This window comes from Penaeus japonicus, unplaced genomic scaffold (assembly GCF_977035675.1).
Source record: "Penaeus japonicus unplaced genomic scaffold, GWHDUDI00000001_assembly GWHDUDI00000035, whole genome shotgun sequence".
In the NCBI taxonomy this organism is placed as follows: Eukaryota; Metazoa; Arthropoda; class Malacostraca; order Decapoda; family Penaeidae; genus Penaeus; species Penaeus japonicus.
The window spans coordinates 23016970-23029469 of NW_028234437.1; the positions used below are offsets into that span (position 1 = coordinate 23016970).

Consider the following 12500-nt stretch of genomic DNA (forward strand, 5'->3'; position numbering starts at 1 on the left):
AGAGGAAGAAAAGAGAAGGAGGAGACGGAGGAGGAAGGGAGGAGGAGGAGGAGGAGGAGGAGGAGGAGGAGGAGGAGGAGGAGGAGGAGGAGGAGGAGGAGGAGGAGGAGGAGGAGGAGGAGGAGGAGGAGGAGGAAGAGAAGGAGAAAGAAGAGGAGGAGGAGGAAGAGAAGGAGAAAGAAGAGGAGGAGGAGGAAGAGAAGGAGAAAGAAGAGGAGGAGGAGGAAGAGAAGGAGAAAGAAGAGGAGGAGGAGGAAGAGAAGGAGAAAGAAGAGGAGGAGGAGGAAGAGAAGGAGAAAGGATCACACACTCACACACACACACACACATCCCTATTCCACATACCTGTATAATCTACCAACTCTTCCAGATCTGATCTATTCAGTGCTAGGGCTTCGATATTCCGCCAGTGAGTCTGAATGTCTGGATTGTTAAAGTTCTCTGGTGAGTACTTGAAGTGCAGCTTCTTCACCATGTCTTTGGCAGCGTCAACCTGGTCTACCGAAGCTCGTGTGACATCTTCAATCTCAATGTTGCGGAAATCATCTGTCAAATTAAAAGGCGGTTAATAAAGATGAATAAATAAAAAAAAGAGATTAAATCTAGTTATTCAAATGACTCTGGATTTACCTCCTGAAAATGGTGGCAATGAAATTATAGTGGCACTAATACCAATAGCAAATTGATATCATGACTATCTATTCAACTGATTTTCAACTGTAAAAGCAACACATATGCAGGAGGAAACTAAAGATATATGAAGTAGGCAAGACTTTAACCCCTTCGACACGATGACGCGTATACTGCGTCATCGCAGCGCTCGCGTCAAATCCGAGGACGCGCATACTGCGTCATGGCTCAGTTCTGGTGGAATTGCGTTTTCTTTCTTCCGGATACTGTACGAGATCTTTCAGAATAGAGGTCGGATATGATACGATATATTACTTGACTTTCATTATTAATAATTTATTACATAAGAGTGGGATTTGCTTATACCAGGGGAGGCATTGATGGGCCCTGCTAGCAATCATTTTATTATTTATTTATGGAACATTATGTAAAAATATAAAACATATTATGATTAGTTTACCATACTATTTCAATCGTTTTCTTTGGTTATCTGAGTGAGGCCTCCCACCAAGGTCACTCTTTCCATCTTCCTCCCAACCCATGTAAATAACTTGTCACATGCATATGGGGGAAGAGGTTAACTATGCATATTTTGATATATAACACATGATGATTATGTTGAGGTTTTGGCTATAAACTTGTAGAGGTTTTGGCTTAAAACTTGTCATATTCAGTAGCGACGTTTAAAATTTGGCGCGCGCCGGCAGCTCGGATACGGCGCGAGGAGCGTTTTCTACTGCTCGGAGTGAAGGGGTTAAACAGCAGTCCCACCTTGCTCGCAAGAATATGTTCAACATTGCATGTTTGATTAAAATCAATGAAATACATGTCATAGAGGTTATGTGGCCAACACCTTTACTGACTCGCATTTCCCTGCTTCCTATATTTCTCATTTTAAGTAGGACAACAAAACAAGGAAATAACTGTGTCCATAAAATTACTTCAAAGTTATTTTATTTAACCCATTCACGCCAGCTGACATGCTGACACGTTTCGTGTTTTTTTTGGTCAGACGCCGGCAATGAGATATTTGGTCAAGGCCAGCGCTCAGGGTGGGCGAGCAGATAGCCCAGGCTCGCAGCTAGTGCGCCCGAGAATTCTGAGGCATTAGGCTTATGTGTTCGAAAACCCTGGCATTCAGACCATTTAGAGCCGGAATAGCCCCAGCGTGAATGGGTTAATCATTATCATTTCACTAGTCAATAATACTGATGATGTTGATGTTAAAAAGCAAAACCTGAAAACCAAACCTGGTATGTTACATCGAGAATGAAATACATTTTATATTCATAAATATCATATTCTTGTACATCTTAAACTAAGGCAGTAGGTATTAGCACCATCCCTGAATATTTAATCACTTCTGCTTCTGCTATGTACCAATTCAAAGACAGAAAGCTTTTCGTGGCAGAGAGAGATAATTTAGCTTGCCGTCTACACACCTTATACAGTTAAAACATATGAAGACTGCCTATAACTCCAACTTCTTTCTAGATTTCTATATCCTTCCATGTCTAAAATAATATTTTTTCCTTCATGATTCTGCAATGATTTTTGACATCTTCTGCATCTATTCCTACAATAACACAAGGAGAAAAGCCACACCGGCAAAGGGGAGGTGGCAGGCGTAAAAGCCAGGTGGAGTAATCTGGCAGTTCTTCTCATCTCGCTCCTCCTTTTGTGGGATGAGTGCTGCCCAGGATACAGAGGCCCCCCTGCGAGCTACAAGGCGTACTATGGGGGCCACATTGCGAGCCAGACAACGATCCAGCAGGGCTGCAAATGCTTTGTTGCTTCCTGTGTGATAGTGTTAAAGGACATTAAAAATAATGATAATGACAATAACAATAGTAAAAATTACAAACAATAATAAAGATATTGATGATTACAACAATAATGTTAATAATAATAAAAGCAAAAAGGAAAATAAAACAAACAAAACTATAAAATCATAAAAAACATGAAAAAATTATGTAAAACATAGAAATCACAGCAACAGAAATGGCCTAGTGTCATAGAGCACAATATTCTTAAAACAAATTCCCTTATAAAACATAATGAGCATAATATACAAGATATACAAAAAAGGAAAAAGAAGAAAGAGAAAACCTGTAACTCAAATCTGAACAAAAACATATAAAAAAATAATAATAATAATACTTAATAATTGAATAATTATAAAGTGAGAAGACTAAATAAACTCTTACCTTGAATAGACTTCTCATCTGGATACAAAAAATTGGCAGGTTTGATGTGATAGTATGGTTTAATACTGTCAATAGGTTTGAATCCTAGAAGCTCAATTCCTTGTTCATACACCTGGTTCATATTGCGCAATTCATCCTGAAATCATTAAATCACATTTAAAGATGTTATTTTGATCAAGTTCCTTAATGTACAAACTATGATTCAACTTCCTTCCCTGGTTTGTATAATGATTTCTTAAACTTTATGTGACTAAACAAGTGACTCCTGCTTGGTTGAAGATATGCGGTTCCCCTTCAAATAATCTTAATGTTTTGAATTATCACTTGATAATTTTATATGGTGTGATATATTGTTAGGACTGTTTTTTTTTTGTTCGCAGTATGATGATCAAAACTTGTGCAAACCATAGACAAGCATGTTTCACATCTGTATTTCATAAATAGAGTATAAGGACAGTAGGAAACAACCTAGATTACAATAACTTACTGGTTGTTTTAAAAAATAGTAATTCTCAAACATGGCAGTATAATTTTCAAACTCCCCTTTGCAGGTATTTTATGGGCTCACAGATATAAATAAACATAAACAGAAGCTGGTGTGCCAGCAGCCTGATAGTCAAAGTCTCTCTGATTCTACAATAGTTTATAAGAGTATTTTCAAAATAAAGTCAAATACAGTCTTAACCCATTGCCGACGGGGGATAGATTTGCTTACACAGGCTCCAAGATGAGTTTTATTTCTGATCGAGGCAGCTTCTGCAACATAATTTGATTTTTCCCACTCCCTTTTAGTCACTCATTGTAGAGCTAGATCCATTTTTGTGTTTTGTTTTTTTGTGTGTTTTACTATTTTTAGAAATTTATATCTGTCATATCACAGGCTCCATCAATTCTGCAATTGACTAAAATTGTAGTTCAGGGTCCATATCAACTCATTTTTTTTCTTTACACTCAATGTGATAGAAGTATTACTGTTTTAGGGGGGACAAAAAAACAACTTTATTTTTTCGTATTTCTGTGCTGTCATGAACAAACACGAAACTCAGTTCAGTTCAGACAGATATGCGAAGACGTCGCTTCGCCCGGGCTATATGCTCAAGGCGGCCCGGCCTCTGTCAGCTACGAGTGCTGACTCATCTTATCTAATCTTATCTGAACACGAAACTTATAACCATCCAAAATGAAGAGGTTGGGAAGAGGAAGGAAACTTGTGCTTTTGACAGTGAGTGCCACAATAAAAGGCATCCATACTGGCACAGGGTCACATTGTATGCATTGGGCATGGTGTGAGTCACCTTCCTCCTCTCGTTCGGTCTGCACATCTTTCATCTGCGGTACTTTAGAGCAAGAGGTCGGGGACTTGCGATGTGCCATCACTCTACAGAGATAGTGCTTGCTAGAGACCGTAGATGGGTGCCATTCAAGGCTCTCTCTCCTGCTGGTGCTAGAAGAAAGTGGTGCCATCTAGGTTTTGTAAGTGAGTTGAAAACCATTTTGCTTGTTATTACGGCAGTTATAATAATTATGACTGCAATTGTCAACATCACTCACTCATTACTTATAGTACAATAAAATAACATAGTGATCCAAAATCCCCGAACGCCATGACGCCCATTGTCAGGCAAGAGGTCCTGCGTCATGTATGACAAAAAAACACGTCATCCGTCGTTAACGGGTTAAACAGAGGAACATGTCCTATGCCTGCTATTTGTCGCCACTTCACAAGACACTTAAATATCATCATCCACTGTTTCAGATCGGACAGCGCACTAATTTGTAGATAATTTTTGGAGCTGGTGTGCATACGAAATGTACATGAATAAATGTACATACTCTGTCTGTCTAAAATATTGCTATTATTGCATCAACCTTTGTTCTATCACAGTACATGGAAAAGAAAAATTACTTACCAGAGAAAACTTGATCTTCTTCTTTCCATACTCTTGGTACTTCACATAGTCTGATGGCATTAACAGCTCACCAGTCTCCTGAAATAATTTTCATATATTTTTTTTAGTTTTATGTAATTAACTTTTGAACAATTGTAATTTCCAGAACATAACTCATCACAATCTCATTTTATTCAAAGATTGGGAAACTTTTAATACTGATCTTTGGTATTTAGAAAATCTTTATGACAACTAAGCTCTGAACCTCAATGCCTACAAAAATATGAATTTAGAATATGAACAAACAAAACTTATTCTATCCTATCACATGATTATTTGATGGAGCTTTTATATTATCAGTAACTCTACTTGGTTACTTGGTTTAGGTTATTGCACGAGTCCAACTAATGGCTCATGCTAGGGCCATTCTGTAGGAACACTCACTTTTCATTTGAAAGAACCTCCACATAGAGAAGGTATGAATGAGAATGCACCAGTTTATAAAGTAAGATATATAATTGATGTTATTATCTTAATAGACTTATATATCCAGGCAAGATATCAAAGCATATACAGCATGAGTGTCAAACATGCAGGCCTTGGACTGCACTCTTAACCTCTTATACTGCATCCTCGCAGTGCTCGTGACATATCCGAGGATGCGCATACTGCATCATGTCCCTGTTCTGTTAGAATTTTTTTCTTCTTCCGGATACTGTACGAGATCTTTTAGAATATAGGTTGTATATGATATGATGGCTTACTTGACTTTTACTATCATCACATAGGAGTGTGATTCGCTTATATTAGGGAAGGTACTGATGCGCCCTGCTAGCAATAATTTCATTATTTCTTTATGGAACATTATGTAAAAATATAAAACTTATCATGATTAGTTTACCATACTACCTCAACTGTTTTCTGTTGTACTTTGAGCCACTGAGGTCTCTCACCAAGGTCACTCTTCCCACCCTCATCCCAACCCATGTAAATAGCGTTTTACATGGACAAGGAGGAAGAAGTTAATTATGCATATTTTGATATATAGTACATGATAATTATGTTGAGGTTTTGGTTTAAAACTTGTTATATTCAATAACAACGTTTAAAATTAGGTGTGCGCCGGCAGCCCGGATTCGGCATGGGGTGCATTTTCTACTGCCCAGAGTGAAGGGGTTAAATCCAACACACAGCCCATTTGACACTCATGACATACCCTGTTTTATATGACTTAATTATTCTTTAGTCTTAAAGAAATTGCTTATAATTCTAATAGTAAAATAGTTTTATTTCCTTGAAATCAAATTCAGAGAAATTTCATCACTGACAGAACAAATAGGAGTAAGTCACTAAGAGGTAGTATCACTGGTTTAATTATAGATGTTATGGTGCTTCAAATCACTGACTCAAGTAAATACTTGAATTTTCTTTACTTGTTTGTTTGTTTTTTTCCATTTCAGAAAGGACTAGGTTAAACTGAATCCAGCTTTCTTATCTTAACCCTTTCCCGATAGGGCACGCGCTACACAAAAACCCCTATGCCGGGCGATTGCAATATTGCATTGAAATCGTCAAACTGGCATGACACCCCGGCATCAGGAGTTTAGCTGTGTCACACGAGTGTGACGCACCGTCGTCATAGGGTTACCATATAACTTCCCTGAGAAGTATTCATGAGCTACTCTTAGTTACATCATCTAGCCTGCATACTTTATAGCATATCATATCTGGCCTCCTGTAGATAATGAGTTTAACACACTTGATTTATAGGTTAAATATATAGAGAGAATTGAGGAGTCACCTGAGGTCATAACCTGTTGGTAGTTTTAAGCACATGCAACCTTAGAAAAACTAAAATTGTCTGACATAGTGTTCTCATTTTCTTGGTACAAAAAGAGGAGATTTGGTATGACATAATGGGTTACCACAAGTAATCTAAGAGTGTCCTATACTTCAAAACATACTTGTGTGCCAAAGCTTATAAATTATAAATCAGGCATGGATTAATCCCCAGAATGTGCAATCAGCATGCAGATGTCCATCACCACAGACCTTCAATTGTCATGGTGACACATGTAAATGAAGCTTGGTGGTTTAGATGCAAGTACAGACGCCTCAAGAAGTATAATATAAATTAAAAAGATAAAAGATAAATAAGGAGAGCTAAATACATCTTATTACATTGCAATGAAGGTGAATATGAAGACCATCTTTGGCAGCTTCAAATGACTTGAGTTTGAAACAACATTAATTATTCTGAAAACTAGGAAGGAACAGATCACAAACTTCAGGTGACTTCTCAGTTTCCAATGGATCAGCAAATGCTTTGTAATATTGCTAGAATTTATAATTCTCATGAAGATATAACATTCAAATATGCAAATAACATAGTTTTTTAATCTATTATTTTTTTTTCTTTACCTTTTCAACATGTTGCAATGACTTCTGTTTGGCAACACTCTATCTTAACCAATAATTTTCATAACTCACCATCAAGTATTCTTTCTTCATGTACCTTACTTCTTCATTCGTGTTCTTCCACAACTTCAGTTTGTATGGCTTGTTCATTTTCCTGTAGGGAGGAAAATTAGTATTCTTTCATGACAAACTTAGCTTCTACGTCATAATAAAAAATTCTATGATTTCTCTTATTAGTCTCCACATAAAATATATAAATTTATACCTTGTTAAATTACATTAGATCTTGGAAACTTGTGTCTCCCTATAGACTATAGATTATGATCTATCAAAACTCTCTAAAACAACCTTAATAGGCATACACCTAGCATCAACTGGCTCATGAACTCAACACAGATATAACCATTTACAATGATGCTGTGGCTTTTATACTTTCTAATTCCTCTTTTTTTAAATTACCCCTCTCAATACACAAATAGTTCAGTATTTCAAATTTTCTAATTCCAAAGTGGCTCTGACCTGATGGTGGTGTAAACCCCAAGAGACATTTCAACTCCGGGAGCCAAGGTGAAGGTAACCCTTCCGGTGGTGCGCTGCTTGTGTTCCAGCCGCCTCACCCTGTCCATCAGCTCCTCGAAACGACTGGCAGGATCGGCGAGGCTTTCTTTTTCTTGGGACTCTTCATCTTCACTGTCTTCTGGGATGATCAAGTCCTGTTGGGAATATGTTAGAAATGAGCTCTACTTTAATTTGAGATTAGAGTATGAGGATCTAATAATTTTCTCACAGGTTCTATCACTATTTCTGTTTCATTATTGGAAATTGATCAACTGTCCTTGAATAGAAGCTACAGGAGGAATTGTGGATATACTCACAATGATGACTAAATGTCTGACCAGATTCACATAGTTGATATGAAAACCATAAAGAACATGCTCTCCATCACAGTGCTTAAGTCACTCAAGTGCACTAAAGCATACAGTAACTGTTGCTTTAAGAATTTAAACTATGAATCTCTAAATGTCCCCAGACCATACCTCTCAAGAACTCATGCTAATCAAGTCTATATTCCTCTTTGAAAATTATTTGTGAACGAAATAGCTTTGTTAAAGTTCCACAGGAGCTGGGAAAGAATAGATTATTCTGGAAATATATTCTTTTACTGATACCAAAAGTAAAAATTGCTTGGCTCTTTGGCAGTTACCAAAAATTAATAATTATTTTTATCAAACTACATTTGTATTTAAGTTTCTTCCTTTTCCTACAAAAAAAAAAAAAAAAAAAAAAAAAAAAAAAAAAAAAAAAAAAAAAATATATATATATATATATGCATTATCTGCTGTGATTTTGTTTTCTTCTTTCTTTTTACAAATGGTTCTACAAGCACTCAGTGACTAAGCAGTCAATTAAATGGCCTGCCTGAACTCAAATGCTTACCCCATTAGTTGAATATTCATGAATCTAAACAAATTCTATCACTATCATTATCATTCATAAATCATTATTACTATAGTTATCATTATTATCATTATAATGTCAATGACAATTATAATAAGAACAACAACAATAAAAATGGTAGTAGAAATGAAACTACTACAAGATCCGGTAGCACAAAAACAGGGTATTAGACCCAACTGATAGTTCATACAACTGAATGACAACATCACTAACACAGGTCATAACAAGTGAATAACCATGCGACGGCAGAAGTATTGTAATAGCTTGTACAAATTTAGCATCTTTTGTGATTCCTCTTATTTTTTTCTCATTCTTCATGCTGCTAACAAGTTTGCATATAGATACTAATTTATAAGAAACATGAATCAAATTACATTACATGAAATATAAAATGTATTGAACACCTCAATAGAATGACTATCAATCCTGAAGATAATTTTACCAAAACACAAATTACATGTCTTACCTTAATAAATTATTCATTTTCATTTATATCTTTTCCAACACTTTGTCACTTTGAAGGCTTCACATCTTACCTTGTAGAACTTGTTGACATCGAAGCTCGTTCCCATGTGCAAGAGCTCTAGGGATATGCCTGCCTCGTTCAGGTCCTTGCCCTTCTGTCGTGCCTGCTTCTGTTTCTGGTCATTGCCACTGTGGGGATTGTCCCGGCAGGTGAACAGCATGATGCTCTGCCCAGAGAGTTTGCTTTTGCTGAAATGTCAAAGAGACATTTTGTGTGTGTGTGTGAAAGGAAAATGTATGGAGGTATCCCTACCCTATAATCTGATAAAAAAATGTATAAAGGCTAGAGGATGTATGTTAACACTTCTAGGATAAGCCACATCTTAACAAGTTCAGCCTAGGATAGGCTTCTTAATCCATTGCTGATGGGGCTGTCTTGGCTCCAAATGGTTGAAACACCAGGATGTTTCAAACACATACGCCTAATGCCTCGGGCTATGAAAGTGATCCAACCCCCAAAAAAATTCCCACTGCATAAGGGTTAATCTATAAATAATCTTTAAACATAAAAAAAAATATATAAGTCATTTTCATGATAGGTACTAAGAATTCAAAGTCTTTCTTTCTTATCCCATTGACTATGAGGATATGCACATTGCCCTATGTTTTTGTTCTATTATTATTCCTTATACAGACACTTTCACAAGCACTTAGTCAACAGGTAGTCAATTTTGAATGCCTGCCTAACAAAACTTGTTTACGACTTTCTTTGAATTTTTAAGGAAAAAAAAATCTTTAGTTCAATTAATATTAACCCATTTACGACGGGGGCATTCCAGCCTTGCATGTCACAATGCCGGGGCTCTCGAACGCATAGGCCTAAATCATTTAAATAAACGACGCCGTATCGCATCCCCAGCGAACGGGCCTAGAATGCGCGGTACAGTAGTGTACCACCCGTCACAAGAGGGTTAATATCTTTACTAACATTCCTATTGCTATTATCACCATCACAATATCAAACTAGCAAATAATGTGCAGAGTTCATAATATGGACAGAGATGGAAAATAACCAATACCAACTGAAGCTTTTTAGGACTTTGATACAACAGATCTTGAATACTAAGGATAAAAAAAGGAGTTCAGGGTTACTCCAGTAATGGCTCTGGTCAGAAAACTATGTTCATTATAATTTTCATGAAAATGATACAAAAAAAAAAAAAAAAAAAAAAAAAAAAAATGGAATTTGTGGATACCAGAATAAACTCAAGGAAGCTCACAGTATCTCAATTAATAATGTCTCTTTATCTGGTGCTCTCTATCAATAGGTTGAGAGAAAGAGGTCCATGAACTAATATCTATCAACTTGTCTAATTTCTGCCCCTGTTTAACAATCCAGCTAAGACTGGGAAGAAAATTGTTGAAAATGGGCTACCAACCACTGATACCTATCATTATTTAATAATTTGTATGGTAATATCATTTGCTTTGCATAAAATAATTATTACACTCATTTCATAATTATAAAAGATAAAGGTAATTATGTACTGACAGACTAAATAAAACTGAAAAGTATCAGTATTTGTATTGGACAAAATATTGATACTGGTATCAGTATCAGTCAATTTTTTTGTGATGCATCCCTATTTTCTATCAAAATTGGGCATACTAATTGACCTCTTAGCAACTAAGTCTTTTAAAAGCCATCTATGTGTAAGAAAAATAATAAAACATAATGACAGGGAACAAAGCATTGTGTCATCAATGAGAATAATATCAGACTGCAAAACGAAGGATAAATCTACATGTATGTCATTTAGCTTTACAAATTAACAATGGCAAAGAGGCAAAATTCTCTATGAAATGGACTTGCAAAAAATCCTAAATCCTTAAACATAGCATATCCTCAATATCACAGATGAAAAAGTACTATTAACACCAAACTCTTTAAATGAAATATTTAGCATTTTATAATGAAGGCCCTCCTATAATTGCCAATTATCAGTTAGATTACATTATCAGATGTCAAACACAAGCTATAATTGTTGCCAGACCACATTCTTATGAAGTTTCAATTAGAATAACCATTTTTAATTCTTGTATTACTAATCGAATATAATTTATAGAAGCTCTTCTCCTTTTAACCCGTTAACGGTGGGGCTATTTTGGCTCTAAATGGTCGAAATGCTGGGATATTACTAAGCACAAGCATAACGCCTTGGGATTCCCAGCCGCACTAGCCGCTGCCAAGCAATGTACACCCAATCACCCGGCGCGCCGACCATGACTAAATATCTTGTCCCCGGCGTATGACCCAAAAACCATTAGACATATCTTGTCACTCATCATTAACGGGTTAAGTAGGAATGGCTATGATATTACCAAACAGGTAATATTAGGTAAAAAAAAACAAAAAAAAAACGAATTTTTGGTTTACAAAACCAGTTTTCTCTTCTTTGTCCATAAATTCTTGGTTAAAAAATAATTGTTTAACAATACTCAGCTCTGGAAATTCAATGTTCTACCAATATTGCTATATCACAAAAAAATCAAATTTATATGTGAGTTGTTCACAGATAATATCCTAATATTCTAAGAAACTGAAAATGGATACATACCACTTATTAAAGATGCTTTGACACACCCACAGAGCTTCATGGATATTGGCACTGGTGCTGTGCCCATAGTCCTTATCAAATTTATTTTCTTTCACTGAAAAAATGGTTAAATGACATATGTATAGATGGAGGACTTCTAGTACTATTGTAAAAGGGAAAACAAGATTTTGAAACTGAAGATTGATATGTCTCTTTTATTTTTAAAAGATTGTATTGTGAAATGAAAATAGTGAAAAGAATATCTTGTGAAATGCTGATAGTGAAAAGAATTTGACACATCTTTCTTCTTTGTATTCATGAGTTGCCTTACAGTTATAAAAAAAGAAAATATTAATCAGTGAAAATAATAGTTTGAAAGGGTATAACAGAAAAAAAACATAAATAAAGGCATGTATACATAATGTATAAATATATACGTAAAGGTGCACAAGAAGTGCAGAAGTATAAGTTCTCCTTTGTTTAACACCCATTTATCTATTAATTTCACATGGAAATTATCATTTTCAGTAGACTGCACATTGCAATTTTTAAACGAATATATAAGCAAGTACACTTATGGCAATTACAAAATTTTTGGAACATACAGGTAAAATGAGCAAGACAAGGCAGATAATATCTAAACTTACTATCCATAAGTTCTTCAAGCTGCAGGACCTTCTCCGCTCCTGGGCGCTCAAGTTCTTGCAAAACATATATACTCGGGACATCAATGTTATTTTTTGATTCTCTCGTGTTGAAGAGCACCACAGCACTGAGGTCTTGGTCACTTGAGACAATCTTCCTCATCATTGTTGCATGTGCACACTTAGTGAGGA

General features: G+C 35.9%; 1 protein-coding gene across 2 annotated transcripts in view; it reads right to left on the reverse strand.

Moving 5' to 3' along the window:
- Irbp (Inverted repeat-binding protein) overlaps positions 1-12500 on the reverse strand; it is a 19546-nt gene that overhangs the window by 4952 nt on the left and 2094 nt on the right. For both annotated transcript variants that reach the window (XM_043038450.2, XM_086531122.1), the window contains exons 3-11: positions 12312-12489; positions 11686-11779; positions 9139-9316; positions 7664-7857; positions 7217-7298; positions 4748-4825; positions 2838-2973; positions 2236-2427; positions 346-546 (exon numbers count right to left, since the gene is read on the reverse strand). In XM_043038450.2, coding sequence (XP_042894384.2) covers positions 346-546; positions 2236-2427; positions 2838-2973; positions 4748-4825; positions 7217-7298; positions 7664-7857; positions 9139-9316; positions 11686-11779; positions 12312-12489 — 1333 coding nt within the window. The remainder of the gene's footprint in view (positions 1-345; positions 547-2235; positions 2428-2837; positions 2974-4747; positions 4826-7216; positions 7299-7663; positions 7858-9138; positions 9317-11685; positions 11780-12311; positions 12490-12500) is intronic.